Source organism: Bolinopsis microptera, chromosome 2, assembly GCF_026151205.1.
Source record: "Bolinopsis microptera isolate Bmic1 chromosome 2, MBARI_Bmic_1.0, whole genome shotgun sequence".
NCBI lineage: Eukaryota > Metazoa > Ctenophora > Tentaculata > Lobata > Bolinopsidae > Bolinopsis > Bolinopsis microptera.
Genome location: NC_087073.1, coordinates 9413672 through 9440759, shown reverse-complemented (window position 1 = coordinate 9440759; position 27088 = coordinate 9413672). Strand labels below are relative to the sequence as shown.

General features: G+C 39.2%; 2 protein-coding genes across 8 annotated transcripts in view; both read left to right on the top strand.

Moving 5' to 3' along the window:
- Positions 1-6605, top strand: part of LOC134811469 (talin-like) — a 35896-nt gene extending 29291 nt beyond the window's left edge. For 2 of the 7 annotated variants that reach the window (XM_063818307.1, XM_063818306.1), the window contains 13 exons: positions 106-489; positions 603-1184; positions 1490-1649; positions 1765-2080; positions 2247-2388; positions 2692-2823; positions 3636-3818; positions 3956-4111; positions 4244-4285; positions 4402-4525; positions 4656-4915; positions 5033-5236; positions 5405-6605. In XM_063818307.1, coding sequence (XP_063674377.1) covers positions 106-489; positions 603-1184; positions 1490-1649; positions 1765-2080; positions 2247-2388; positions 2692-2823; positions 3636-3818; positions 3956-4111; positions 4244-4285; positions 4402-4525; positions 4656-4915; positions 5033-5236; positions 5405-5578 — 2859 coding nt within the window. In that variant the 3' untranslated portion in view covers positions 5579-6605. The remainder of the gene's footprint in view (positions 1-105; positions 490-602; positions 1185-1489; positions 1650-1764; positions 2081-2246; positions 2389-2691; positions 2824-3635; positions 3819-3955; positions 4112-4243; positions 4286-4401; positions 4526-4655; positions 4916-5032; positions 5237-5404) is intronic. The other 5 variants (XM_063818309.1, XM_063818308.1, XM_063818312.1 and 2 more) reach the window with 3 other exon arrangements.
- A 5189-nt stretch (positions 6606-11794) lies between these two features.
- LOC134826446 (low-density lipoprotein receptor-related protein 2-like) lies at positions 11795-26824 on the top strand. The gene is made up of 14 exons (XM_063838821.1): positions 11795-11945; positions 12062-12133; positions 12378-12449; positions 12630-12701; positions 13257-13331; positions 13497-13605; positions 14302-14386; positions 14839-14960; positions 15519-15651; positions 21241-21363; positions 21549-21677; positions 22222-22326; positions 24586-24726; positions 25635-26824. Exons 1-14 carry the CDS (start codon positions 11797-11799, stop codon positions 25949-25951), a joined length of 1704 nt encoding a protein of 567 aa, XP_063694891.1. The 5' UTR covers positions 11795-11796; the 3' UTR covers positions 25952-26824.
- The last annotated feature ends 264 nt before the right edge of the window (positions 26825-27088 follow it).

Sequence of the window (27088 nt, the reverse complement as noted above, 5' to 3'; positions counted from 1 at the left end):
GTCTTCTCACTTTCACTTCCTGCTTTTTAATTTGAAAATGTTTTGAATCACTAAACATTCTAATGATCAATATAATTGAAAATTTCAATATTGTACCTCCTACAGGCTAAATCTGTGTCGAATGCCGTGAAGGATCTACTTGACCAAGTAAAGGAAAATGTGCCTGGACAAAAACCTTGCGACCAGGCTCTCGAGAAACTGAAGTGTGCTCAGACCGAGATGGAACAGGCCGCCATCAGTGCCACTGCTGGACAGCTCAGACCACAGGAAGCCACAAATTTACAGGGATACCAGACCCAGCTCGAAGCAGCAACCATGGAAATAAAGGATCTGATAGAACCTCTGGTGGAGTCTGCAAAGAGTCACCCCGAGAGGCTTGGACACAACGTGGCTACATTGTCTTTGTACTTTGACCCTGTATCTCGTGCTACTATTGGAGCTGCATCTAAACTTAGTGACATGGATCGACAACAGGACCTCTTCTCTCAGGTTCTTACAATTTAACTTTCAAGCTTTCTTGTAGGGTCCCGACTGTCGGAAATTTATATTCACTTTCACGATTACATCACGATATAAATGATTAACTGTCCTCCCCACTCCAGGCTAGAACTCTGATGGAGGCAATGTCCGATATGTTAAGCACCTCTAAAGATTGCGGAGGGAACCCCAACGCCACTGCTCTTCATCCTAAATTAGACCAGGATGTTGAAGCTGTCGATGAGGCTATCAAGGACCTCAGACTTACCCTGGAAATGGCTCCTGAAAGTGGTCTGTCCACCTCACTTATTGAGAATATCGCCAAGTCACGTGGAACTCTCAACGACCCAGTTGAAGAAAGTGTTTCCGTGATGGCTCAACACGAGGCTATCCTGAACAATGCCAGAGCTATAGCTGGTGCTGGCCAGGACATGGTCGGTAAGGCCAGTCTCAGCCCCGAGTCTCTGTCCGATCTTGCTCAGGTTATATCTGAAGAGTACGCTAGTCTGGTGGATAACGTGAGACAGTGTGCCGACAGCCAGGGTACAGAGCCTCTCAGGGACGCCACAGACAAGCTGGCTAATCCTTGTTCTGAGCTGGTGAAAACAAGCGCTACTGTTCAGAGTAATCCTAAGGATTCCATCTCCCGGAGAGAACTGAGTGAACATGCCAAGGGAGTTGCACATGGTGTACACGCTATCCTTCAGGTTAGTTTACCAAACATACCTTCAAATTATTAATGTTTCTTTGCCATAACTTGATATAGTTATGCCGGTGCCAAAGGGGGCATACTTTAATTAATACTAGATCACCTGAATGTATAATGTACCACCTTAAATTATGATGAATTACCTATAAACAACTGTGATATTTGAGTAATTTGCTGTGTTACTATCACTGTTAAACAGCTAGACTACTTCATGGTAAATCATGTTGTGATGATTACTTAGACACTCAACAAATTTGTTAAGTTTATATCTTTGATTTGCTCGCTAACTCGTTCCTCCTACAGTCACTGCAGCAAAGTAGTCAAGGAACCCAGGCGTGTATCGACACTATTAACTCTATTGTCGGTATCACCGGAGATTTGGAAACCATGCAGATGTTCGCTAGGACCGGCGCTCTGGAGAACACAGGAGAACCCTTCTCCAACCACAGAGAAAATATTCTTGGTAAGTTTCTGACGCCGAGACATGGCGAAATTCTTAAGAAGTTGCCTGGAAATTGAATTTCGGATAGACTTCTTTTAATATTCTGCGTGTGGTTCGTGACATTTACTCCCCTCAGGAACCGCTAAGAAATTGGTAGAGAACACCAAACAACTGGTTGCAGGAGCTGCAGCAGATCAGGCTCAACTCAAGCAGGCTGCCCTAGCTGCTCAAACCACCATCTCCAACCTTGCTGACGCAGTTAAACGTGGTGCTGGAGCTTTGTCTATTGACGATGTTGAGACCCAGGTTATGTTGCTGAACGCCTGTATGGATGTTGCTAAGGCACTGTCTGGTTTGATCGATTCCACCAAAGACGCGTGTGGTAAATCTAGTGAGCACGATACCATGGACAATTTAAAGAGTAGCGCTAAAGAGATGGTTCAAAGTGTTAGGTACATCATCTAGTTTCTAATTACAATAAAAACCCTAATTTACCGCGTGTTCGGTACTACTTCTAGTTTCCAATTACAGTAAAAACCCCAATTTACCGCGCCCAGCGTCCGATTTACCGCCGATGTTGAATATGTATTTAACTAACTAATTTTCTATTCCCACCAGCTCTTTATTGAAGACAGTGAAGAGTGCTGAAGACAAGGCCAGCCGAGGAACAAGAGCTCTAGAAATTGCAGTGGACGCCGTCTCCAGCGACATCAAAGCTCTGGACAACGCTTCAGCTGGAGCTGCATCAGCTTCTCCAGAGGTAGTCATGGAGCTGTTTTCTAAATATATTTGTGGCAATCATGGTCATCGTATTTCTAACGTCATATGTGATCAAGCTTTCTTTTACGTATATTACCGAGTGCATTAAAATGTTTATACCGTAAACTCACCAAAGATCACCAAACTCCAAAACATGCATGCTAACGTTAAACTATAATACCAACAGAGGGGCTCATTAAATACTTACCAAACTCTTACAGCACATTCTTCTAAAACATAAATGCCGTCGAGCACCACTAGCACAAACAACTAACCCCCTTTTTAACCCTGGCACAACCTTTAGTCAGGCAATTCTGACTCCGATGGTTTTGACTCTGACGCGGAAGTTCAGGTCAGACCGCGCCTGCAGAGCTCCATTATGTCCAGGCCAAGTGCCGAAGCAACCAAAGAAAAGGCCAGGATGGCAAATGCCCAGGTAGAATTAAAGAACGAGTGATCCCTGCCCTGAAGAGTGTGATTCTTATGTCACCTGCCGAGTGTGATTCTATGTCTCCGATTTGCTGGGCACTGCACTTGTTAATGTGGATATTTCCTCCATGGGATGATGAAACAGATCTTTTAAGTTTTCTCGCTCGGAAAACCGTCTTCTCCGCTTTGGTCTTAACAGCAATAACAGCAATTTTAAGAATGGAACCGCAATTAATCATCCCAGTTCCCATTCATGATTTTTCTGATTCAAACTTCTCTTACCTTTCAAATTACTCTGTTTGTCTCTTCTGCTCTAAGTTTGGGGAAGGATTTTGTTAGGGACGGAACAGTGGGTTTAATTTTATCTTATTTTTAGGAGAATCGTATCCACTCTCTGCTCCAATTTAAGCACTTACATTTTGTTCAGCACTTTTTCTCCAAGTGCAGTATTATGTTATACTTACAGTCATTTCTTCACAGAAGACAGCATGGGCAATAGCACCACAGCATTTCATTTTCAATTCAAGTGAACTTCAGAGTTATGAAAAATAATACAGCGTTACAGTATTGCACCTCCGTTCAGTTTAGTTATCATTCTAAACTTGGCGAAGCATTTAATTTGACCTTTGTGGAACCAAGGTACATCTCTACAAATGTTACTGTAGAAACTAATCAACAGCTGTTTTTACCTTCAGATTTAGTCAATACAATTACTTCTTCCAGCGTTCTACTTCAAATCACTATAACATTTATCTGATATTATTTCTTATTCTCATACAAAATAAAAACAATTCGTCCTCTAACTCTCACTCTCTCTAGGACCTCATCAGAGCCGCTAAGGAGATCACAATTGCTACTACAAAAGCAGTGGCAGCAGGTAACACAGCCAAACAAGACGACATTGCAGCTGCGGGTAACATGGGTCGCAAGGCTATCACTGACATGTTGAACACGTGCAAGGGAGCCTCTAATAACGCGGAGAGCGAGGCACTCAAGCTCAAGGTAAAACACATACCATTTGTGGGGCCTTGCCGTTCTCTTTTCCGATTTGATGCTCCATTGCATTGAAAGTGTAATTCACAACAATAGAAGAAACTGTATAATTATAACCGAAGTGTAGTAAAACCTCTTCTAATCAGGTGTTACAAGCTGGTCGCAGTACGAGTATGGCCTATCGGGATATGTTGGAGTACATGTGTGAATCACTTTCTGCTGGACAACCTGAGAACAGCCAACTTATCGAGTATTCTAAGAAAATCGCTGAAAGCGTCAAGAATCTCATCGGTTGTGCTGAGGTTAGCTCCCCTCCCTGATTACTGTATTACACCGTTTTTAAATATCGAGTGAAGGGTTTTTGATTCCAGAAATTATTTTGAAATATTGCCTTTGTTCAACTTGAGAACAAACAACTCATCGAGTATTCCAAGCAAATCGCTGAAAGCACCGGAAATCCTATCGGTTGTGCTGAGGTAAGCTCGCCTCCTGCTCCCTGGTGACTGTAATAAACGATTTTTGAGTACTTAAAGTGGAGCACTTTTTATTCTAGAGATTTTTTGAATATTGCTCATGATCGACGTGACTCCAGGAAATGAAGACTGGAGCTGACTGGGTTAACCCTGATGATCCTAATGTTATTGCTGAGAACGAACTGCTCAATGCTGCTGCCAGTATCGAGGCTGCTGCCAAGAAACTGTCAATGCTTCAGCCCAGTAAGTTGAAGATGCGAGATTTGAGTCATATATATGTAGTTTGAAAGTTGGACTTTATATCTCAAAATTATGTACAATTTTTAGAAGTATGAAATGGGTATTCACTTTTTAAACACATGACCATTTTCAGGAAAGAAAACAGGAAAGAAAGTGGACGAGTCTCTCAACTTCGAAGAACAGATTTTGGAAGCAGCTAAGGCAATTGCTGGTGCCACCAGTGCCTTGGTTAGAGTTGCATCTGCTACTCAGCGAGAATTGGCAAGACAGGGCCGAGTGACGACAACAAATCTGGACAAAGAGAGCATCTGGTCAGAGGGTCTGGTTGGTGCTGCCAGGATGGTGGCAGCTGCCACCAGCACATTGTGTGAAGCCGCTAATGCTGCCGTGCAGGTATGCCTTTATACTATTTTATTTCTTGCATTTTGTTTGATGAAAATAAAAATACCATCAGTAATTAGGAGCTGGGTAATTTAATTCTAGTTAAACCCTAATTGTTACTCCTACCAGGGAAATGCCTCTGAAGAGAAGCTTATCGCATCTGCAAAGGGAGTAGCTAACTCCACAGCCCAGCTGCTGATGGCCTGCATGGTTAAAGCGGATCAGCATTCAGAAAACGCACAGCGTCTCCAGACGGCTGGTAACAAGGTCAAGAGGGCAGCTGATTGCCTGGTCAAGGCAGCTCAATCAGCGTCTGTGTTCGACGAACAAGAGGTCGGTGTTTTATTTATCATAGACATGTACGCTGAGCGTATTTCGCTCTTATACTCTTCTAGGTCGCACCTCTATCAGTGCAAGTGTATATTATGACTTATGTACTACAAATTGTTTTAACTTACGATTTAAGATTATTTATATTAAACAAATATGCCGTGTTCCCAGGTTGAGGTGAGTGTCCAGAGTAGTGCAGTGTACGCCATGGCTGCTGAGCTCCAGGCGCAGGAGGAGATCTTGCGGAGGGAAAGGGAGTTGGAACAGGCCCGAAAACAGCTAGCCAAAATCCGACACGCTCAGACATACTCGTTCAAGAAACTGCAGGACAACCAGGACACGTAGGGTTTATTCTAATACTGCACTTAGGTGTTATATAATATACTCGCCGCACTCCTGATATCATAGGATGAAGAGTGATTTGTACTTTTGACGAACAAGGGACCCTTCCGACTCTGAATGATTTGATGAAAAGAATATTTTGTATGTTACGATATAAACTATATCTATAATGAATTATGATAGTCTGTTTTTATGGGTTATTTTAGAAAATGTCTCTGTTCTTTGAGCTTTTGATGAGTTTTCTGTTCCATTAAATTGTTAATGATTTTTGATTAAATAATCGCAGTTTTTCGCTCATCAGAGTTGCTTATCAACATCTAGATCTTTTTCATATGCCATGAAAAACGCGACACTGACACGTACGGTACTTGTGCTTGCAACAACCGGATTGGCACGAAAACCAAAATGGTCCACTGGTTTTAGATTGGCTAGGTTTCTGACTTTGAAATTCAAGCGTAGTCTCGTGGACGAATAATTCTTTTAGTTACACATAAGATAGATTCCATTTGAAATATTTAGTGCTTTATTTTTATATAAACCTTGTTTTGAGACCCCTGCGGGAATGTAAAATTAATTCGCATTGCATTATGATATAATGTGAATTTAAATGGTTTGGCAATTCTAAAATTGCACCAAGAATTTTTACTTTATTTTCTTCAAACGTCATCGAGCCTTCCTTTAGTTTGATTTTATGATTTTTATGTTCAACTTAAGTGAATTTGTCCATAGATTAACGTATGACTGAGGTTTGAACATTAGACGCTTTGCTTGGGATTCAGAGACCTGAGGGTGACTGCACTTTTAAGAAATTTTGTCAATAATATTTGGACATTGATTATGAGGATGAAAACGAATCGCATTTATGAAATTAGGTTTTATTCGGAAAATTAAATTATTTCCACATTACGTTAGAATTACAGTTTACTTTGTAGTTATAAATTGCCCCCTTTTAAAGCTTTTGTTATTTTCGATACTGTTTTAAATAAACGCTTGGTAATGTACATGAATGCTTTACTTGGCCTACTGTAAATCATTGTTTACAATTGTTGAAACTTTATAAGAGGTCGTTCACATATTACGTATCCTGACATTGCCTTGAGTCACAACGATAACTATTTAAAATTAAAAACTCCACAACACTCACTAATGTAGTATGTTTCTTCGCGAGATCTTAAAAAGAGTTGTATAACGGTCACGCCGAGTATGAAATCATGCTTCTAGCCGTCACGGCGTCACGAGCAGCAAAACTTGATATCGTCAATGGCAAATGACCATGACTATGAGTAACAAATCTCCTGACTAATACGCGTATTATGTAAGTTGGGTGGTGATGCAAGAAGCTTCTCTGTTCCCGGTTCAGTGGGAACGAAAAATTTGCAATTGTACATCTAATAGACACGGCGTTCGTTATAACATGCAGCTAGTTCACCTCATGAAATACACTGTATTCATATCATGCGATTCATCTTCACTCTTTTATCTGAGCAGATATTATCAGTAATAGTATACCTACCAGCTACCGCGGAGGAAACTTGAAACTGAGTCCTGAGTTGGGTTGATTGACGATGTCAATCCTTCGCACCGCAGCTCGACGTGGCCAAGTGGTGCATTGACCATTGTTAATGATCTGGCCCGGCGCGCGCTACTTCGTAGCACTTGCCATCAGAGAAGAAAGCGGCGCATGCTACTTCGAAGAAATTTATACGAGTAACATCCGTCAAGTGTTCAGTGTTGCATCGCGCTACAAGACTTGGGGGTAATAGGTATGCGTTCACCTAACCATGTGCTTTCGCGCCACTGCGGGCGCGCTTGTTTCACAAGTCAGGCGCGTGAGGCGGGCGCGCGCTACTGCAAGCGCAAGGGCTCTGGATAGAGCAAGGCATGCGCGGCGCTCTTTTCAAGGGCCGGCGTGATTAGATTTTGACCAGTCTGTGTTGTATCACGTCGTGACCCCCACTGTCGGTTCACTAATGCGATTAGTCAATGAAGACACCATGATTGTTAGAAAAAGGAGATGATGAACTTGAAGCAAGTACACATGACACAAGGAAGAATGGTTGGTGGGGACCCATCCTGTCACTACAAAAATTCAAATGTTAGGTAAAAAGTTGAAGGATGTTACTCGTTGAAGGATGTTACTCGTCTAAATTTCTTCGAAGTAGCGCTCGACGCTACTTCGAAGAAATGGTTAGGTGCTCTTCAACTAACCATGTGCTTTCGCGCCACTGCGTGCGCGCTTGGTTCACAAGCCAGGAGGCGGGCGTGCGCCACGGCGGCAACGTATGTCAATCATCAATACACAATGCAAGCGCAAGGGATCCGGATAGAGCAAAGCAAGCTCAGAGCTGCATTGTCCATGTTTATTGTTATTATTGAATGTACAAACCCGGTGTGAATTAATTTTGTATCACGTTGTGACACCCACGGTCGTTTCACTAGGTGACGATACAGGGGGAGCCGCGCACTTCGTGCGCGGCGGGTCATACAACGTATGACAAGATTAATTAGCAGAGCTTTACCTTACTTGACTGATGATACTCGTCTAAATTTCTTCGAAGTAGCGCGAGCGTTAATTGACGATGTCAATTCATCGCAGCTCGGCGAGGCACAGTAGCGCATCTCGCCGATCTAGCGAGAAGCCTCATTGAGTGCGCGGCTCGGCACAGTAACGCATCGCGCTACAACGCGAGCGCCGCTTTCTTCTTGAAATATTCTCGAGACAAATACTACAGAGTTGCGCTCGTCTGGTCAGTCCATTGATAATGAGCAAAGTTTTACCACGTATAGTACCAGACGTTCACATAGCCATGTGCCTACGCGTACTGCGTGACGCGCTTGTTTCACAACCGACTTCGGCGGTCGCGCGCTACTGCAAGTGAGAGGGCTCTGGTTAGAGCAATACCAGACGCGCCTATCCTTAATCTCTATACCATATACTGTATACGTGGCACTCTTTTCGAGCTTAACTCGTGAGAAAAACGAGTAATAGATTATCAAACTTTACTGAGCGGTGCTCAGCCTGTCATTCTGCTGAATCTCTAGCGCTGTGCATTAGGAATTGGCGTGCTAGGTATGAGGTAATAAACATTATAGCTTTAATGTTTGAGAAACAGTTATAAGCACCTTTTTCAGAAATATACTGTATAAAATCTTAAAATTGAATTTAATCATATTGGTGAATTGGTGATAAATAATTAAATAATTAAATTTTCTTTCTCAAAGAATTAGCTTTTCACAATATATATATAATATCCTGCATGCAGAAACCAAGGATAGCAGATTCGTGGGCAATTTGAGTATTCTGGAACAGAATTAATATATAAAGCAAAATGCATTTTAACTCCTTAAGAAGCTTCTATATGGGCAGCAGGACAGATGTGCTTTATTTTGATTTGCAATAATCTATGTACCAAACCATTTTAGTGCCATCAGCCGTCTGATTGATATGAGCAGACCATTGGTAATCAGATATTGATATGACCCCCCATGTCTTTAACGGATTTGTGGGCAGAGATAGATTCCTTTTGGTGTTGATGCACGAAAAGTTCTGAATAATAAGAAAACAACAATTTCAAGAAAACAACAATTTTATTTAGTATCAATTAAAGCAGACACAAATATATTTCATATATATAACTAGCACGAACTTAAGATCAGATATCCTATGGGACTTGGAGTAGCAAGAGATTGACTAGAAGGTATATACCTTTTATAAAGATAAGTCGAAAAGAATCCAGGGTGATACAGGATCGGAGAGTGCAGACCCACCTTTGCCTCCTGAATTCTTGGTTGCCTCCTGAATTCTTGGTTGGATAGAAATAAAATGTATTTTTAAAATTCACGCTTGTGCAATACCATGTTGTTGTAAATGGACTACTGTACGACTACTTGTACTAACCTGGGGACCCCAGGCTATAATGTTTGGTTGAAAGACAGGCTGAGCGCCGCTCAGTAATGTACGACCCTGCTTCATCTAACAATGGGCCTACGCTTACTACGTGACTTGCTACTGCAGGCGCAGAAGGGCTCTGGTTAGAGCAACGACCCTGTTCAAACAGTGGCGTAACTTTGCCTGTTGGCGCCCCCCCGCTCAGTGACGAAAAGCGCCCCCCTAAAATTTTTTGTGTCCCTAAAAAAAAAAAAAAAAAAAAAAAAAAGGTCGGGTACTTTTTTTCTCGCCCCCCCTAAGGCTTTTTGCGCCCCCCTGAAGCAAAAAAAGGGTACCCCAAATATTTTTTTCGCGTCGGCCGAACGCTAAATTGGACAGGGAAATACACAAACAAGACGTTTTTTCAGTGAAAGGGCCTAAAATTCAGGAAAATTGCGCCCCCCTTATACGGCGCCCCCCCGCACAGCGGGGTCTGCGGGGCCCTAAGTTACGCCACTGTGTTCAAATCTTTTTTACAAATATTTTTGATCTGTGGCAGATAAAAGGATAAATATCTAAAGCTAGCCAAATGATATGTTGGATAGTCAGAAATTTGATTGTTAGCGATAAAACTGTTTTGGGGTCTTAATAAGACCCCATCTTTGATAAGACCCCATCCTGAATATTGTGTACAACTGTGGAATCCATACATACAGCAGCAGGTTGGAAATTCTTAATATAACTACAGGGTGGGCCAAAAGTCAGTACCCATACGTTGGGTCTTATACCTCCGCCGTGTTTTATATTTGAAAGTTGTTGCTTTGCAGATGGCATACTGTACCTACTTGTTCGAGGATTTCGTCGCCAAAAATTGAAAATTCGAATATTTTAGACCACGCCCATTCAATATTAAAACATTTATATTGTTCTCTCTGAACATGTTGGACTCCTAATTTTTTCTGAGACGGTAGATTATCACATTTTGCATCTGATCTGAAAACATTATGTGAAACGGATTAGAAATGACGAATTTATCAAGAATTTTGTGTATCTCGTTAGCAAAATTGATTGGGTGATTATGTGACACCGTGACACGACACCTTAATTGGGCAGCCTTAACGATTCCCATAATGTTTAACGGGGTAGTTAACGGGTTCACCTTATCACGTGATTAGGTAAGCCAATCACCTGATCGCATGTAATGAATAAACTCGTTATGCTTCGTATCTCGGTCATCTGAGAAGCTTTAACTCTAATTTTTTCAGGACAAACGTAATTCGAATGGCCAAAGAAAATTCAGTAAAATTTAGCTCGATCCGACTATCCAAATTATCAAATAAATGCGAAAAAAAATGAACACGAATATTTTTCGAGTTGACAAATTCCTCGAACCAGTGGTGGTACTAAGTCATACCAGAAAGAATTATTTCAATTGGGCATTCAGTGACTGAGCTATAAAGGCCAACGTATGGGTACTGACTTTTGGCCCACCCTGTACATTAGCTGAAGGAAGAATCCGCCGTAACCTAGTGGTATCCACTTTGGCTTGGCAGCCCAGAGGTCCCTGGTTCAAACGCGCTGGGGTCAAAAAATTATACACTGGGTATCTCTCAGTTCTCCCTTCGAGATCCAGCCAGTCCACCAAGCTGAGGTTGGTACAGGGCCTCAGCTTTGGAAACTACAAATTAATTGTTGGTTGCTGTGATGGGCTCCTCGTGCAGAAATGCATGACTATCTTCCTCCTCGCTTACATTTGTGTGAGCTTGGAGAAGCATCATGAGTGGGCGTTGCCAGGTAACTGGCTTTCCGTGAAAGGAAGCTTAGTAGTTTTAGTAGAAAATGGTTCAGATATTTTTAATATCAGTAGACCAGGTATATCAAAGATAAAGTGCAATATTAACAGCTCTAAATCAAGGAACATTCGTAATGCTTTTCTTCCTGAGAGAATTATACCTTATTCGATAGAATAAGGTATAAACACATAGTTCACACATAGTTCAGTATGTGTTGACCGTGTTTGGGTGCCCATTTTATTTTACAGACGGGGGCGATATTTTGAACGATTCTATTTTATATTCATTTATTGCTCTACTCTGTAAAATTTGAAAAGTATTTAATAAAAAAAAGAGAAAGCATGATGATTATCTGTGGTTTCATCTCTATCCAGCAAAGAAGAAGTTTATCAATTTGAACTAGGTCGTTTGGGTATAGTTATTTAAGTTATTTATTAAAATTTACAATTTTTTGACAGAATTTACTCTTAATTTCAATTCATAGCAGCTGGCTTTTAGCATTTCACCCATTTGGTTAACATTTTTTGAATTTATGCAATAATAATATTTCCTAGAATGTGATGATTACTTACATCCTCCTCCTTCTATCTCTTTTCCACCTACTGGCCAGCTGCCCTACTCTCTGCACATGTCAAAATAACGTTGTCACATGTGTCGAGTCACTATTGGAAGTTATTCCACCTGGGCTACCTTCAGCTACACGTATATTGTGAGTGTTTATTTAATCGTTCTGATACTCAGTATTCAGTAATGTCAAGGAGAATAATTTCTGATCATTTTTTATTTTGCTCAGAGTTATTGGAAATTAAAATACTGTTTCTACAGAAATCTAAGTGATAACAGAGTGCAGATACTGTCAGAAACCAGCTTTGCTGAGCTCTATGATCTCGAGGAGCTGTAAGTGATTTAGATCTTGATTTGAAGAATAAAGATACTCATTGCAAGGGGAATTCTTTAATTATGCTGGGGATGGACAAATATAAAAGCATATGAGAACTCTCTATGCAATCGTAAATTGAAAGCCAAGTTGCCAATTTGGTTTCTTTTGTGGCGCTACTGGCTTGAGGATAACCATCGCTTGGTACTCCGTTTACTTTTTAAACTCATAAATATGACTTTTTAAAAAGCCCTTTATTCGCAGTTACATAGAAAGCAACATTATAACAGCAATACATCGAGACACCTTCAGAAACAATGTCAGATTAAAAGTTGTGTAAGTTCAAATTAAAGAGACCTAATTATTTAATAAATTGAAGTAATGAATTGTAAGATTCTTAATTTTAATGTACTTATTAGGTCTTCTGATTGTTTTAGTGATGCAATGTTTGTGGGGAAACTCTTATAACTGAAAAACCTTAACATTTTTATGTTGATCATTTGAATAATATTTCAGGAACATAAGAAACAATCTGCTTTACGAGTTATCAGAATCTTTATTTGATAACAACAACCATTTAACACACTTGTAAGTCCTTTCACAGTTAAAAAGTTTGACTTTACTTTTGTTCTACATTATTTGTTGTATACATAGTTGGGAAAGTAGTGGGAGTTGTTTTTCTTGATATCGCGGTTAATTGACCGGCCAGGAAATTGGTCCAGACACAGTAAATACAGTTAATCTTAATAAGCATGGGAAATGTCGGAATACATTTTAGTACTGTTTCAGTATGTTCGGCACATCAAATCTAAAATAGTTAAATACTCGACTGATTCTCCGGTTTTACGACCTTACCAGAGTTACCACCTGACAATTTATCCATACGTGTCAAAATAACGTACTAAAATATGTACAATACAATCGTAAATTGTTGAACTGTATTGTTGGTTAACTACCTAATTTAGTGAGCTCAATGAATAATCCTTGCTCGACGGCTAACGGCTTGTCGGAAATGTTGACTTGGAACTGAAACTGAGGTAGGTATAACCACCCAAAACGACGCAGATTAAGGTTAACCATATTTAATTCTTTACTCAGAGACGTAAGCAGATTAAGGTTAACCATATTTAATTCTTTACTCAGAGACGTAAGCGACAACCCCCAGCTAAATCACATCTCCTACCAACTTATTCAGAATAACTACGCTTTAAAATCACTGTGAGTAGTATCTTTATAATATTTCGTAATATAATGGCGGAAAAATAAGTCGACTAAGATAATTCGAATATACCACCTATCTTCTGATATTTTCAGTGGGTTAAACTTAGATTGATGTCAATTCTTATATCATTAATATAAATTCTTACTTAAGCAACTTATCAGGATAGCAAATACCGTTGACTGCGATTGTTCGATGAACTCGTGGCACGAACCTTCACGCTCCTTCCAAATGGAAAATGCTCAGATTGATATCACATGCTTTAATCCAAGTGTAAGTATTATCATCCAATAATACATTTTTGTAACGTCTTTAGCATATTTCGCCATTTTAAACAGTTGAAATTGTTGTTCCTCTGGGATCTGATGACAATATAATTGTATATATCTAATTGGTCGAAGGGATTATAATATTCGTTGCAGCATTAAAGACAATTTTTTGTCGCAAACACTACGTATTCACTAATATCTTGAACATATTTGTTTTGTTTGCTTCAACTGCAAATATTGCTATTGTTTTAAGTCACGTGATTTTGTGTGAAGTTACTTACACCTACCGATTCTGTGGTCTAGGAAATTTGTTTTAATAAAATATACACAAACCGCGACAAATTTCCAAGAAACGCAGATATAGTTGATTTTGCTTTACTAATGCAAACATTGAAGCTTGCTATTATTTTTATGGTAAAAAGTGGTTGCATCAAAATCAGACATCAGTGGAGTGTAAATCCGGTTTGTGAGTAGTATTCTTCCAGTTTTCGAAAATTCCAATCAAATGATCGAGCACTGTGAGAGACACAATTTAAATATATTGACAATGTGTTAGTGATGGTTCAACAGAATCACGTAGTAGTGGCAAAGCTGATTAATTGGAGTCGAGAAATTCTTATAAGTTATAAGGTTAGGACATTAAGATCAAGTAGTGTTACTCAAAACTCTTTTTAGTAGTACTAACTGTGTATAATTGCAGAACTACCGCGGGTACAGGATTGAGGATCTACCAGACCGAACCTTTGTGGGATGTACCACCCCTACACCAGCGTTCTGTGCGCCAGGTAATGTGAACCATAATGTTTTTTATGAAGTTGAAATCATGTAGTACTTTGAGCAGCTCTTCGAACTACATCAGTAGATATTAACCGATGTCCAGTTCGTCCATGAAGTACGATAGTTGGCACTGTTACTTTCCAATTTCCGTGCGTGGACAATAAATGCGGGACCAAAACATGTGTGATGTAACAGTATAATAAAATTAGATAACTGGCAAGATTAAAGTTTCTCGAACTTTCTTTGTAATTTGATTATAACTCGTGATAAGGTCAGTCTATGGAAAATTCTATTTCTCCGATTTCCAAGCCGTACATTTAACAGGGGCAGGTGGACGATTTTAAATTTGTTACTCGCTGCTGGAATAAAGTATATCAGAATATAATTATAGTAATTTTTAAACTTATTTCAATCTCTAGATGTTTATTGTTTATATCGATTTAAACTCCAATACTGACAGGTGAGCTTCTGTGTGACGGATGGGATGGTTACATGTGTCTTCAAGAATCTATGGTATGTGATGGAAACTACGATTGTCATGACAGATTGGACGAGGAAGATTGTGCCACCGCCACTACCGAGGTATGATGTGTGTCACAAATCACAATTTCAAAATATCATACCGTCTTCACTTTTCAGTTTTCAGTTTTCAGTATATCATTTATTTGTCAGACTTTGTATCTTTAGTTTTTATCAAGGCCGCGTTCTTAACAAATTCACCAAGTATGATCTATGCCAAAGCATTGATGACGGAGACACTTAAAAATTAATGTTGCTACTAGAATTTCATATTGTAACATTTTGTGTAGTCTTGTAGGAATGTAGCACGAGGTGCTCTTGGCAAGAGTTACACATTGTCTCTCCCTTTTAAGTACAGGAAATGCTCTTGTATTGTACTATTAACTCCACCCTTCCAATTTAATAGCACAACAAATGGACAATGGTTAAAGTTAAAACTTAGGACAATGAATTCGCAAAAGGTTATATTTTTTTGAAACAGTTCAATTTTAGATGCAGCCTGTTGAGTTCCTGGAAAAGTAAACTACATTGAGAAACCCTGGCCCACACCACAGTGGGGGAAATATTTAGGTATTTGAACAATGAAGCCAACAAAACAGTTTAAAACCCTTCATTTCCCAGATGGATTGTGAGACACGTGACGACGTGTTTACGTGTGACAACGGGAGGTGTGTGTCAGAGCTGTGGGTGTGTGACGGCTATGACGACTGCGAGGACTTTAGCGATGAGCGTGACTGCGACAGTCCTGGGAATGGTAAGAAATGGTTATTTTGACTTTTGTAGTCCATTTTTATTTTCGTTATGTAATCTCAAGAAAGATTTAATAGCTATCACATTCCGAAGCAACTTATATCAGTTCAGAGTGATTGATGCGATTTGTTTGTTTGTTTGTTTGTCTATAGAACCCGTCCCCAATCTCGTATCGGAAAAAAGACTAAACTTAGGTCAGAGTGTGAATACGGGTGGTACCTGCAAAGTGCAAGTGTGTTCATTAAGCATTTAGAGTTCTGTAAAACTGCAGCTACAATTGTGCTAGAGCATTTTTAGTATATACGATCGATATCAAATCTAAATCCTTACATGCTCCCAAAATTTTTAATTTAATTTACAATTTACTGGAATGTTTTGAAGGAAAAAAAAATAAAGTAATATATAAATAAAATTAACAATTTAATGTTAGGAAGGTAAAAGTAATTCCCTGGTTTCTTAAGTCAGCTTTAAAGTCGGAAAATCAAAGTATGTAGCGTCGATAACAAACCGATTATTGAGCAATAATGCCTTGCGATTTAATCAGCTTACCGTTTGGAGTTAAACAGACGTGGAAGTTTCTCTGTGTTATGGAATGGGTTTATCGTAATTTATGTACAATATATGATATAATTTTAGTTGGCAGTTAAACTGGAGCTTAAAATAGCGAGAAAGATAATGGGACCATCGTAAATATCGCTTAAATGTTGGACAATTCTCTAGAAGTGACTTGTCGGTAAAATTGAGAGGTATGATTTGATATAAGATGACTGCAGATTTAATAAAATGCTTTAATCAAAACTGAAGGCCAATCAGATGATACCATTTGATGTTTCATAACAGTAGACGATTTCTCTCTATAATGGTCAACTGTGGTATCCTGCCAAGCGCTTTACACAAATACATTCCCTCTTAGAAACCTCCTGTTTAAACCACGTGAGCACTGTTCTCTGTTCTGATTGGTTGGTTGTGAGCTGGCTTCCTGTATGATATAGGTTCACGGACCGGTTTTTTAACTGATGTGGTTACTATAATTGTATAATCACAAATTGTGCATCTTAGCTCTGTACAAAACTTTCATTAACAGTAACTTATTATATATTCTTAATGCAGAACTAGGGAAATTAAGTGATCAGTTACGAAAATAGGAATGAGACTCTCTGATGAGTTTGACATTACTAGTAGACATTATGGCCCTGTATAGTGTATGTAATACGACATGTGAGTAATTAATATCAGCAAGCTCTTCAGTAATTTTAGCCACATCAGGAAAAACTCTCTCTCCCTCTCTGAGCAGTGTTTTAAAAGTGTTGCACGTGTGTACTTAGAGTGTACTTCTAAAACTAGAGACTCTGTAAGTATACACGTGACATGTACTTATACACGTGACATGTACACCAAGTGTGTACTTGAGTATTTACTTGTAGGAGACGGTGGTTGAATCTCATGAGTACTTCAGGTGACCTTAAACATAACACTCCTTACTCACAGGTCAAGTGTGCACATTTCTTGAAGTGCAGAGTGGAACTGTTTCCATCAACTTCACAGTCGGAAGTAACAGTGGCAGTTCAATTTCAGAGTTACAAGAGGATTTTAAATTGTAACTCTGAAATTGAACTGCCACTGTTACTTGGAAACAGTTACACTCTGCACTTCAAGAAAGTTGTAACATTTTTAATAAGCAGGCATAATAATACTATGGTGGTGTTTAAATCAGAACACCTGATTGCTAGCTGGTCTCTTACCACCAAAACTGGGGTGCTCAATGGTTTTCACCAAATAATCTTGATGGAATTCGAATACTTCGCCACGATCAACACATCTTGACAGATTTCAATTTTGGTATTTATAACTTTGCAACTTTGACCCTGCGGTATTTATCATTTTCCATCGCAAAATGTAGCCTATACTATTTTTTGTATATTTACAACATCGCACTTTGCGTCCACAGCCTATCTCATATCTCATTTATAAGTGACAAAAATTGTAGCTGCTGCTGGGTACTGTAAAGAAACCAGGCATTTCACGGCAGTATTTCCGTGACAAAGGAAATCTCGAATCTGGCAATCACTGAATCGCATACGGTTACTGTTTAACTTTTATAATGGAAATAGATCGTCCGTTAACTATATCATTGGTCCTCTGAAAGTTCACCAGTATTTAATTTAAGACTCTGTTCCCTTTAAAATCATGATTAAAAAGGGAATTTATATAATTTCTCATTAAACCTTCCGCCGAATAGTCGAATAATCAGTCGTTAAGCTGAAGGATTACGTAACTTCACGTCAATGATGTCCACCAGCACTTAAGATATTTCTGTTTTCTAATCATTTCAGTGCTTACTGCTACTTCAATCATACCCTCAAAATATTGGTAGTCAGCAAAGATATGGGGTAAAATATCATTGATGATTATTTTGTTGATTCTTGTCAAGGAACAATATTCTTTTATTTTTAAAACTTTCATTAGAGTAGTATTTTCATCGGCATCCCTTCAAAAATTCCATAGAACTGTACACAAGTGTACTACGCGGGAAGGTATTTTGGTATTTATGTCATTTCTACACATTTTTTAGGCAGTGTGACAAGTGCCAACCCGACAAAAGCTCATAAAAGACGGTTCCGACCTCAGTGCCTTATACTTGCCCAGCCCTCTACGTTCTTGAAATACTTTTCTATTTCTGTAACTACCCGCTTCTCCCACTGTTCCACGTCTTGAAGTCACGTGAAACAAGATCTACACTTCCCTGAAAATTACCCCAATTACACAGTATGATAATTTAAATGGTGTATTAGTCCTGCAAGGCTTCCCCACTCCCCAGAATGCCTCTCCGGGAGGCTACACACAGCCTAGACCTGATGAAGGTGTCAATGATTCGAACCTGCAACAGGGTTACGGCTCCCCTGAAATAAGATACGGTGATATTAGGAATCTGATTCTTATCTTGGATTGATGAACAAGAATCACCGCTGGATGTTAATCTCAGTTAGAGTTCTGAGTGTCTGGTTTCCCTGAAGTTGCCAAGAAGTTTTGCTCACGTGTAAGAGTGACAAGAGATATCACAGACTTGATATGACCTCACGCAAGCTGATGGAGACACAGGTCACAACTTGTATCACGTTGATGATGATAACAGAGCACCGGGCACCTGTTTTATAAGGATATATAATCACATCTTTACACCTGTACAATCTCATCTTCCTACGTGCGTGCAATGATCCGTGATTACGCAGCCTCAACCACTTTAATCTAGCCGGGCAAATGTCCACCTGAAAAGGAGTGTGGCCCATTAAGTCTGTAGTTAACTGATGATCACGTCTTTCCTCCTGATGACTGACCACACACACCATTATGGAAAGCTTATTAATTATATTTGACGAATGATGTTAGTGGTAGTAAGACGACATTGGTGAATATTTAACGTACTGCATGCACTTATAACTCTTCTCCAGCATTATCTAGTAGTAATATACTCTGCTAATCTTGTAGTATAACGCTCGTGTCGATCATAGTTTCGTTGTGTGTGTGGGGATCTCGCTACATCTTCTCTTATCAACATGGCACTTTATAGCCGCGGAGGTTTCTCTAGCCCGGATATTTATATCGGAGTCTTTTCTATCCTCCTGACAATAGCATCAATCTTCTTGAACACGCTCGTCTTCATTTACAACTACAAGAAACACAGGAGTGTGCCGAGATCCCTGTTCATGGTGCTGTCGAGTATTGATTTCGCTACAGGACTGATTGTGGGAACATTTATATCGATCCAGGTACTGAAAGGAGGAGAGCCGCTCTGCGAGATGGAAAAGGAGGAGAAAAGTTGTAGAGAAGCACGTGAAATGATTCTAAAAATCTATGGCTGTGTTGATTTTCTCCTCTCTCAAACCCCTGGATTTGTTGCTGCGACCATGTCCATCTGCCGTTTCCGGCAGCTACGTCAACCCTTTAGGACTATCAGTCAGAACACTGTCGGTTGGTCCATTGTGCTCTACTGTTTCGGAGTCTTCATAGTCCTAGTGTGCTCTATGACGATCAGACCTGATTATTTCTTCTTCTCCTACCACACCTTCACTCCCTGGTTTGACGAGGAAGCCTTTGGTTTGGGTGACGTGGATCAGTCCAATACTAAGAGAAGATTGATAATATTTTCCTACCTCCTGGTCACGTGGCCCACATTCCCGGGTCAGCTTGTCTCCATCGTAGCTTCAGCTCTGACAGTCAAACACCTGATGAGCAACCACCAACACAAGTCTTACAAGAGAGGGTCTAATCCTAAAATAAAGGCTCACGTTCAGGCGGATAAGAAGAGCAGTATCAAGATCATCCTTACAAACGCTGGAGGTGTCATCCAGACTGGGTATCTGTTTGCACTCTGCGAAGTGATCTTAGACCTTGAGAACTTGAACACTTCGACTATGGTCATGGGTTTTGTTATGGGAGTTTTACCTGTGTTTTTATCTGTTCTTAATCCGGTTATCTTTATTATTTTCACCCCTAAATTAAGGGAATCGTGCAGTAAAAGATTTCAAGATTCTTTGAATCGGGGCCAATATCCGGTCCGCACTGTTAGTTTTCTTAAAGAGTCTGAAATTTAGCAGGGCGTATAATGGACACACCTATTTCTTGACCGTGTCATGAAGTTATCTTAAACGAACTTAAGCGATATATGTATTATGTAATATTAATTATGAACAATGGATTGTGAACAACAAACTCATGAGGGATTCATGCAGCAAAAGATTTCAAGATTCTTTGAATCGGGGCCAACATCCGGTGCGCATTGTTAATTTTCTTTAAAATTCTCAGTTTTAGCAGGGCGTATGACACATATACTTCTTTACCGTGACCTGAAGTTATCTTAAGTTGAGTTTAACGGTAGATAGGTTTCCAATTATAAACAATAAATAGCAATATGTAAACCTTGAAGGTGCAAGTGTCGTTAAATGTTTTAACAAAGTCTAATTCTAAGTATGCTCTCTTTCAATACTTTATTATTAGAAGATAAAAGTTTGGTTTCCTTACTCGACTCGTGTACAGAGCTGCATTTCGTACGATAAATTAACAAAATTCAGTCGCGAGCAAATTTTTATTTATACGAATGTCCAGTTTAACAAATAGCGGCACGATAGACAACCAGTTTAACTCCTCAAATATCGAAACTATGCCGTCTCCGACTGTCTGCGCTTCAGCGGAGTCCAGAAATTAGAGTTTCAGTCTGCGGATGGACGGGATTCTTGGTCGTACAGTTAGTTAGAATGAAAGGCTTTAACGCACTGCTAGGACATCTCGCTTTTTAACGTACGGCCTTACCTTTCACTGTTTTCTTCATGATAAGTATTTTCTCGGAAAGTATCGAAGTTATGACGAAAGAATCTGTTGTGCTTATAAAACTATTTACAGCGAATTCTTATTGAAGAGTTTGATTGAATCATGCTAAGTTCCTAATTAGCAGTGTTTTGTAAAAGTCATGAGTGCAAAATACAAATATCAATAGTTCTCCTCTGAAAACGGCGTTTCCTCCGACCTTTCGGCACTGCATTTGACGTCAAAATATATAATTTATATTGAGTTTCTAATCACTTCACTGCTGTTTCAGAAGTTACACTGTGCGAGGATCAGTTCGAGTGTAATAATGGGAGATGTGTGGATCCCAACATAAAATGTGACGGTAATAACGACTGTGGTGACTGGAGTGACGAATCTAAATTCATGTGTGGAGGTGAAGATTTGTGAAAGTCATTGGAAAATATTTTCGAATAATCGAGCCCTATTTTCGGCAATTCTGCATTTATGTAGAATATAACGAAATATAAATTATCATTTTTTTTTGCATATCAAATATCATTCGGTTATCATTTAACGATTCGTAACAAGCCATTATGTAACCCTTATCTCCTTTATTAGATTCAGAAGCAGGAAACATATGTCCATCTGGTTGGATCTGTGGTTCGGATGGAGGCTGTATCGACTACACTCAGATCTGTAACGGAGTACAGGACTGTCCTGATAATTCTGATGAGATGAATTGCTACGGTAAGAATTTTCAAGTGAACCTGTCCTTTATATGTATCCTATTTTGGGAAAGTCTGGTAAACAGATCTACGCGAAAGATTTAGTGGTTGGTCGATTTTCCTTTATTCGATTTTATTTTACGGCAAATCTGGCGAGTTTGTAGAAAGCTAGCAAGCTGTGATACATTGATTCTGACGGCAATATTTGTTCTTTAGAATATAGTAGTCACTCCGTACCATGTTTTCTAACAAAAATCTGTCCATTATTTGGCAAGTTTTTAAAAAGAGGGCAAGCTGTAAAAGATTGCTGCTAATTGATATATCAATTTTGTAAAAAACTTTTCCTTAGAATTCGATTACAGTAATTACTCGCAATAGTTTTTCTAGGAAAGAAATAAAAAATTAAAAAAACAGTCCATTATTCGGCGAGTTTTTAGAAATCGAGCAAGCTGTTTTTATTTTTATAAGAATTTTTCGGTAGAATTCAATGATAGTAATTAGACGTAGATCGCACAAGATTGCTTACAAAAAAGCTGTCCATCATTTGTGATTAGAACTATTTCCAGATAACTGCACCTCTAAGTGTGAATCAGATGGTCGATGTATCAAGGACTCCTGGGTCTGTGATACGGTGTTAGACTGCCAAGACGGATCAGATGAGGCTAACTGTGGTACGTTATTTCTTGGTGGATTGTGTCATAACGCATCCTTTTATTCCTCCCGTAGTCCCGTTGTGCCAAGCACCGCAAAATGAAATCAGATTTACACTTTTATCAGATCCCCAAATGTGTACCCCTGAAATTCAATCTAAAAATGCCTCAATAATTCCTCGGTGACATCTTCAGCTTGAAAAGATAAGACCCCATAGACGCTGGTCACTCGCCCCACATGATTTGGGTATTAATACAATATTCACAGACAATATGCACGATATGTACTATTCAAGGAGGGAGTACACTGTTCTACAGCGCGTCAAGTGCTCACCACTAATAATTTCCCTACACACACCATATATATATTATATATATGATATATATTATTAACCTTTCACAATTTTCGGCCAAATTGTCAGGACCTTATCAGTATTTTAGGAATTAGGTTACACTTTAAAAACCCTGAGACTCGCACGTTTATCTCCACTAAACCCTAAATTGTTTGGAGGTAGCCCCAGTGGTATTCGATGGTATCTAGCTGGGGCCTAGCTATACTAATCGTGTTATACGGGATGGTCCAAAATGCGGCCCGGCCCTTTTGACCTGTACAGTGTGTGTGTCTCTAAGACAACATATAAAGTCCTCCGACGACCGTGAGAAAAAAATTCAAGGGCAAAGTTCACATGTAACTGTCTAAAAGATGTCAGACAGTACACATTATTGATTTGCTTTACCACGGTACGAATATATCTCCTTCAAATACTACGTATTACCCGGTGGGTATGTAGCTTTATGGTAACTTCCACCTCACGTTATCTTTTAAACCGTCATGTAATGAGGGAAGCCGTTCTTACAATACGTTTGAAGAGTCTAACATTACTTTTCAATTACTGTGAATCTCTTATCTTCAGCGGCGGATGAGTATAATAGCCGTGTTGTTTTCACGATCCTCTGATGAAATCAATCACCTTGTTTGAGCAGTCATTGGGTTTTGATTGGATTAAGAAATGTGGAAGTTAATGTTCCATCAGTGGCCTAAAATGGATCAAAACAATTATCCACTCATTATGGGAATGAGCATTGAAGAGAAACCCGTGTTAAAAATATAAATAAAATTAACTCCACTTGCATAACAACAAGATGGGCGTGACGTGTGCAAGCACTAGAATAAATATGTTTCGAAATAGAAACATTTTTATGTGTTCCTGTTGTCACAGTTGGAACTTTTCAATTCCACCAACTACAAAAAATTCAGCCTAAAACCAATCAGACCCGCCAGATATATTACTGGGTACGGGTTGTTGACCAGGTCCTTCTAGAGAGTTTCATTTCGTCTCATTATACTCAAGCTCTGGAGGTTGCTAGGGTAGACCTTGGTCAAATTAACTGGAACAGGATTAGCATTCTCGCTGTCTACTGTCTAGCACGCAGGTGTTGATATAAAGCAGTTGTTGGTCATTCCTTGAGTGTATCAAACATTCAAACTGATTTGGTCTGCAATCACAGTGACTTGACAGCCCCAGAAATTATACTGAAGATGGTGTACACAGTACAACACACCTTTTTTAACAGGTTATAGACTTCCGAAGTTTGTTGCTGCCATTTTATGGTTATATCACGTTCATGATCTATATTTGGGGCCCCCTGAATGAAGCTTCCAGTGTTTATTACAAGGAAACCGACGTCAAGCCCACTTTTTTAACAGAAATTGTTGGAGTATAAAAATTATCGTTGTTATTAGACCCCTGGCAAATGCCCAGTTCAACCTTTTAAACTGTTCTCTCTTATATTACATTTACTATTATAAGCACGTGTCGTAATAATTATAAACGGTACATATTTCTAATAGGACCTCAATAACAAGTTAAAACTAATTAATGGCCGCGCCCCTTCACTAGTGAAAATTATCCAAAAACACCTGTCTGCAAAACTTATAGGGACATTCCATATGGCTTTGCTAAACTGCTATAAGTGTGGAAACCGGGATATTTTGGGTGTTATTTTATTGGTCATCATTCGAAAACATATGATATCAAAATAATTTTTGAAGCAGCACACGCATTTATATGGGTTTTTACTTAGCTTCTAGAATGTGGTCCCTAAAAGTTTTCCGTTGGAATTATTCCTTTTTAAGAAGAAGTGGTATTATCAGTGCTGATATTGTCCTGCTGATAAATATCGATATAAAATCTCACATTATTGACCATTTGATAAATCACTTTATTAATTAATTTTCCACAATAATGAAGCGATTAACCCCCTATTTCCTCCACCCAGACTACCATTGTGAGCACGAACAAGTGAAGTGCCTCAGTGGAGGCTGTGTCAGTTGTTCCTTTGTCTGCGACGGATTTAACGATTGTCAAGATCAGCTGGACGAAACCTCCTGTGCGATTTGTAACGGGTCTATGTGCTTAGGTTAGACAACCATTATCTAGACATATTCGTAAGTTTATGAGTTACAGTACATATTAGACAACACCAGTCTCGTCAATCTTATAAAACATATATTTTGGAATTTGGATTATGCACTCTGCGCGACTGGGAGATCGTGGTGATAAAAATGTGTCAAGGTTTGGTCTAAAACAAAAATTATAGCGCAATGGAATTAATTGATTTGTGACCATTCATTGTTCAAGCCACGCTGAGATTAGTGCATGCATCTAACTCGTAAACCCGGATAAACAATTAAACTGCCCCACATTTTTAGAATTTAGGACATTTTTTCGCCCTGAAATGATATTTGGCTCCATGATGTATCCGATCATGTAACCTGAACAAAGATAACATAGACTGGAAGCTGTGAATGTCGTTAATATGAGGTAAACAGGGCGTATATGTCCTGGTTTAGGGGCCCTACGCTCTCTCAAACCCTGTCACTGAGGTCACCTATTTGTGAGGCACACAATTTGGAACCACTTGTAACTAGGTCACCCAGACACATACTGTAACTGCATAATGAAAGTTTATCCCGGAATACATTGAAAAAGAGTCTTGACCTTATCTTTGCTCCTCTTCTTCCATCCCTCCAGAATTTTGCCACATTCTTTACGTCTTTGTTGATTAATGTGTGGTAATGAAATTTGTCGGGATAACACGTAAAGCTTCTAGTGGTGAATGGGGATTCAGTACGTACAGATAACACCTTATCTCCCACCACTTGGCACTGCTCGTCGCTAGAGCAGCTATTTTTGGAATATTTCCTTGTCTTCTCAGTTAGCCAAGTGCGCTTCTTTGTATAAAACGTCCGTGATATAAGAACTTTGTAATTTTCTAGCACCTTGGATTTAACACTTTCCAGAAGTATGACACACGATACATTTCAGACATGTCAGAATTAGAGCAAACAAAATCAGGAGTCACAACGATCGTTATTATAGCAACGACAGTGTCAGCGTGCATCTCCATCACCTCGGTAATCCTGTTTGTGGTGGTGTACCGTCAGCGGAGGAAGGCCAACACTCAGGACCCCCTCCAGCCCCCACTTTACACGGAAATAGATCACTCATTCCGGAGTGATGTACCCGGAACACCACCACCACGCTACAAATCAGAACCCGACATCGCAGCTCGGCTGATGAGCGTAGAGACTTCCAGAGACAACCCTCACAGCCAGTACCGGCAAATACAAGAGGGAATTTGAAATATTTCACAAAATGAAAATTTATTACATTAAATTTCTGTTTTTAAAGTGTTAATGTTTTGCTGACAAAGCAACAGACGATGTGTGAATTATCTGCAATTATTTATTGCTGTCTCACAAAGAAGGAAACACGCCGGTGAAGGTAATTGTGATAATATGAGGTTTACTGTGGTCAATGACAGAAACAAAATCTGGCCTGACATTGCCCTTAACCAGATCTCATGAACATTTCTTCGGAATTTCTCCCTATTTTCTTTTTACGGAAAATTCCATATTTTGAGACTGATGTATGCATATGTATTTGTATCACGCAAATTTAGTGATCGATCTCTAATGCTTCCTATGATTTACGAAATGTGATCACAAAAGGATGGAATTTAATACAAGCTGTTGAGAGAAGGGTTGGTGTTTCTTTGAGGAAACACGGCTGTTAAACAAATAAGTTAACAAGTTAATTTAGAGTTTGTTTTAAAATATTGGTCCTTGGTCACTGGCGTATCGAATGGTCTTGCCGGCCCCGCTTGTAGAAGGCTGCGCTATCTTAGGGGTGATAATTTTCGTCATGTTACCATTTTGAAAAAATAAAATTACTACTAGGAATATGACGGCGAGACGCAATGTTACGCCACTGCTCATCTGCCAATATTGATAAGTCCACGATGCAATTCTAAATTTTCTTGATGAAAGTCGACCGAGGATAATATATTATGTCGTCCGGTTATTAACTGATTAAATTGAAAATTCTTTCGTTGATTGCTTTTGATTTTAAAATTTAATTTGTGACTTGATTAATGGAGCCAAATCTTGTAAAATCCCACTCCTATGATTTGTATAAAGGCTGTAAAGCTGCTATAATTCTTTTTAATTGAAAAAGGTGTATCTTTAATCTTCGAAGTTCGATAAAGGCTTAATGCTTATACAGTATAATTTTCGTTTAGAACCACGTCATCTCTGAGAAAGACAAAATCCTGGTGTATTCTGGGTAAAAATTATCTTTATCCCGGTTGTTGCGACAAGTAAAAATGCTCTTATTAGGGAAAGGAGATTACTCGACGTTTCAATGTAACTACATCGTATTCATGATCTAAAAACAAGTGTTAAAAATTCAAAACGTAAAAAACATATATCTGAGGCAAA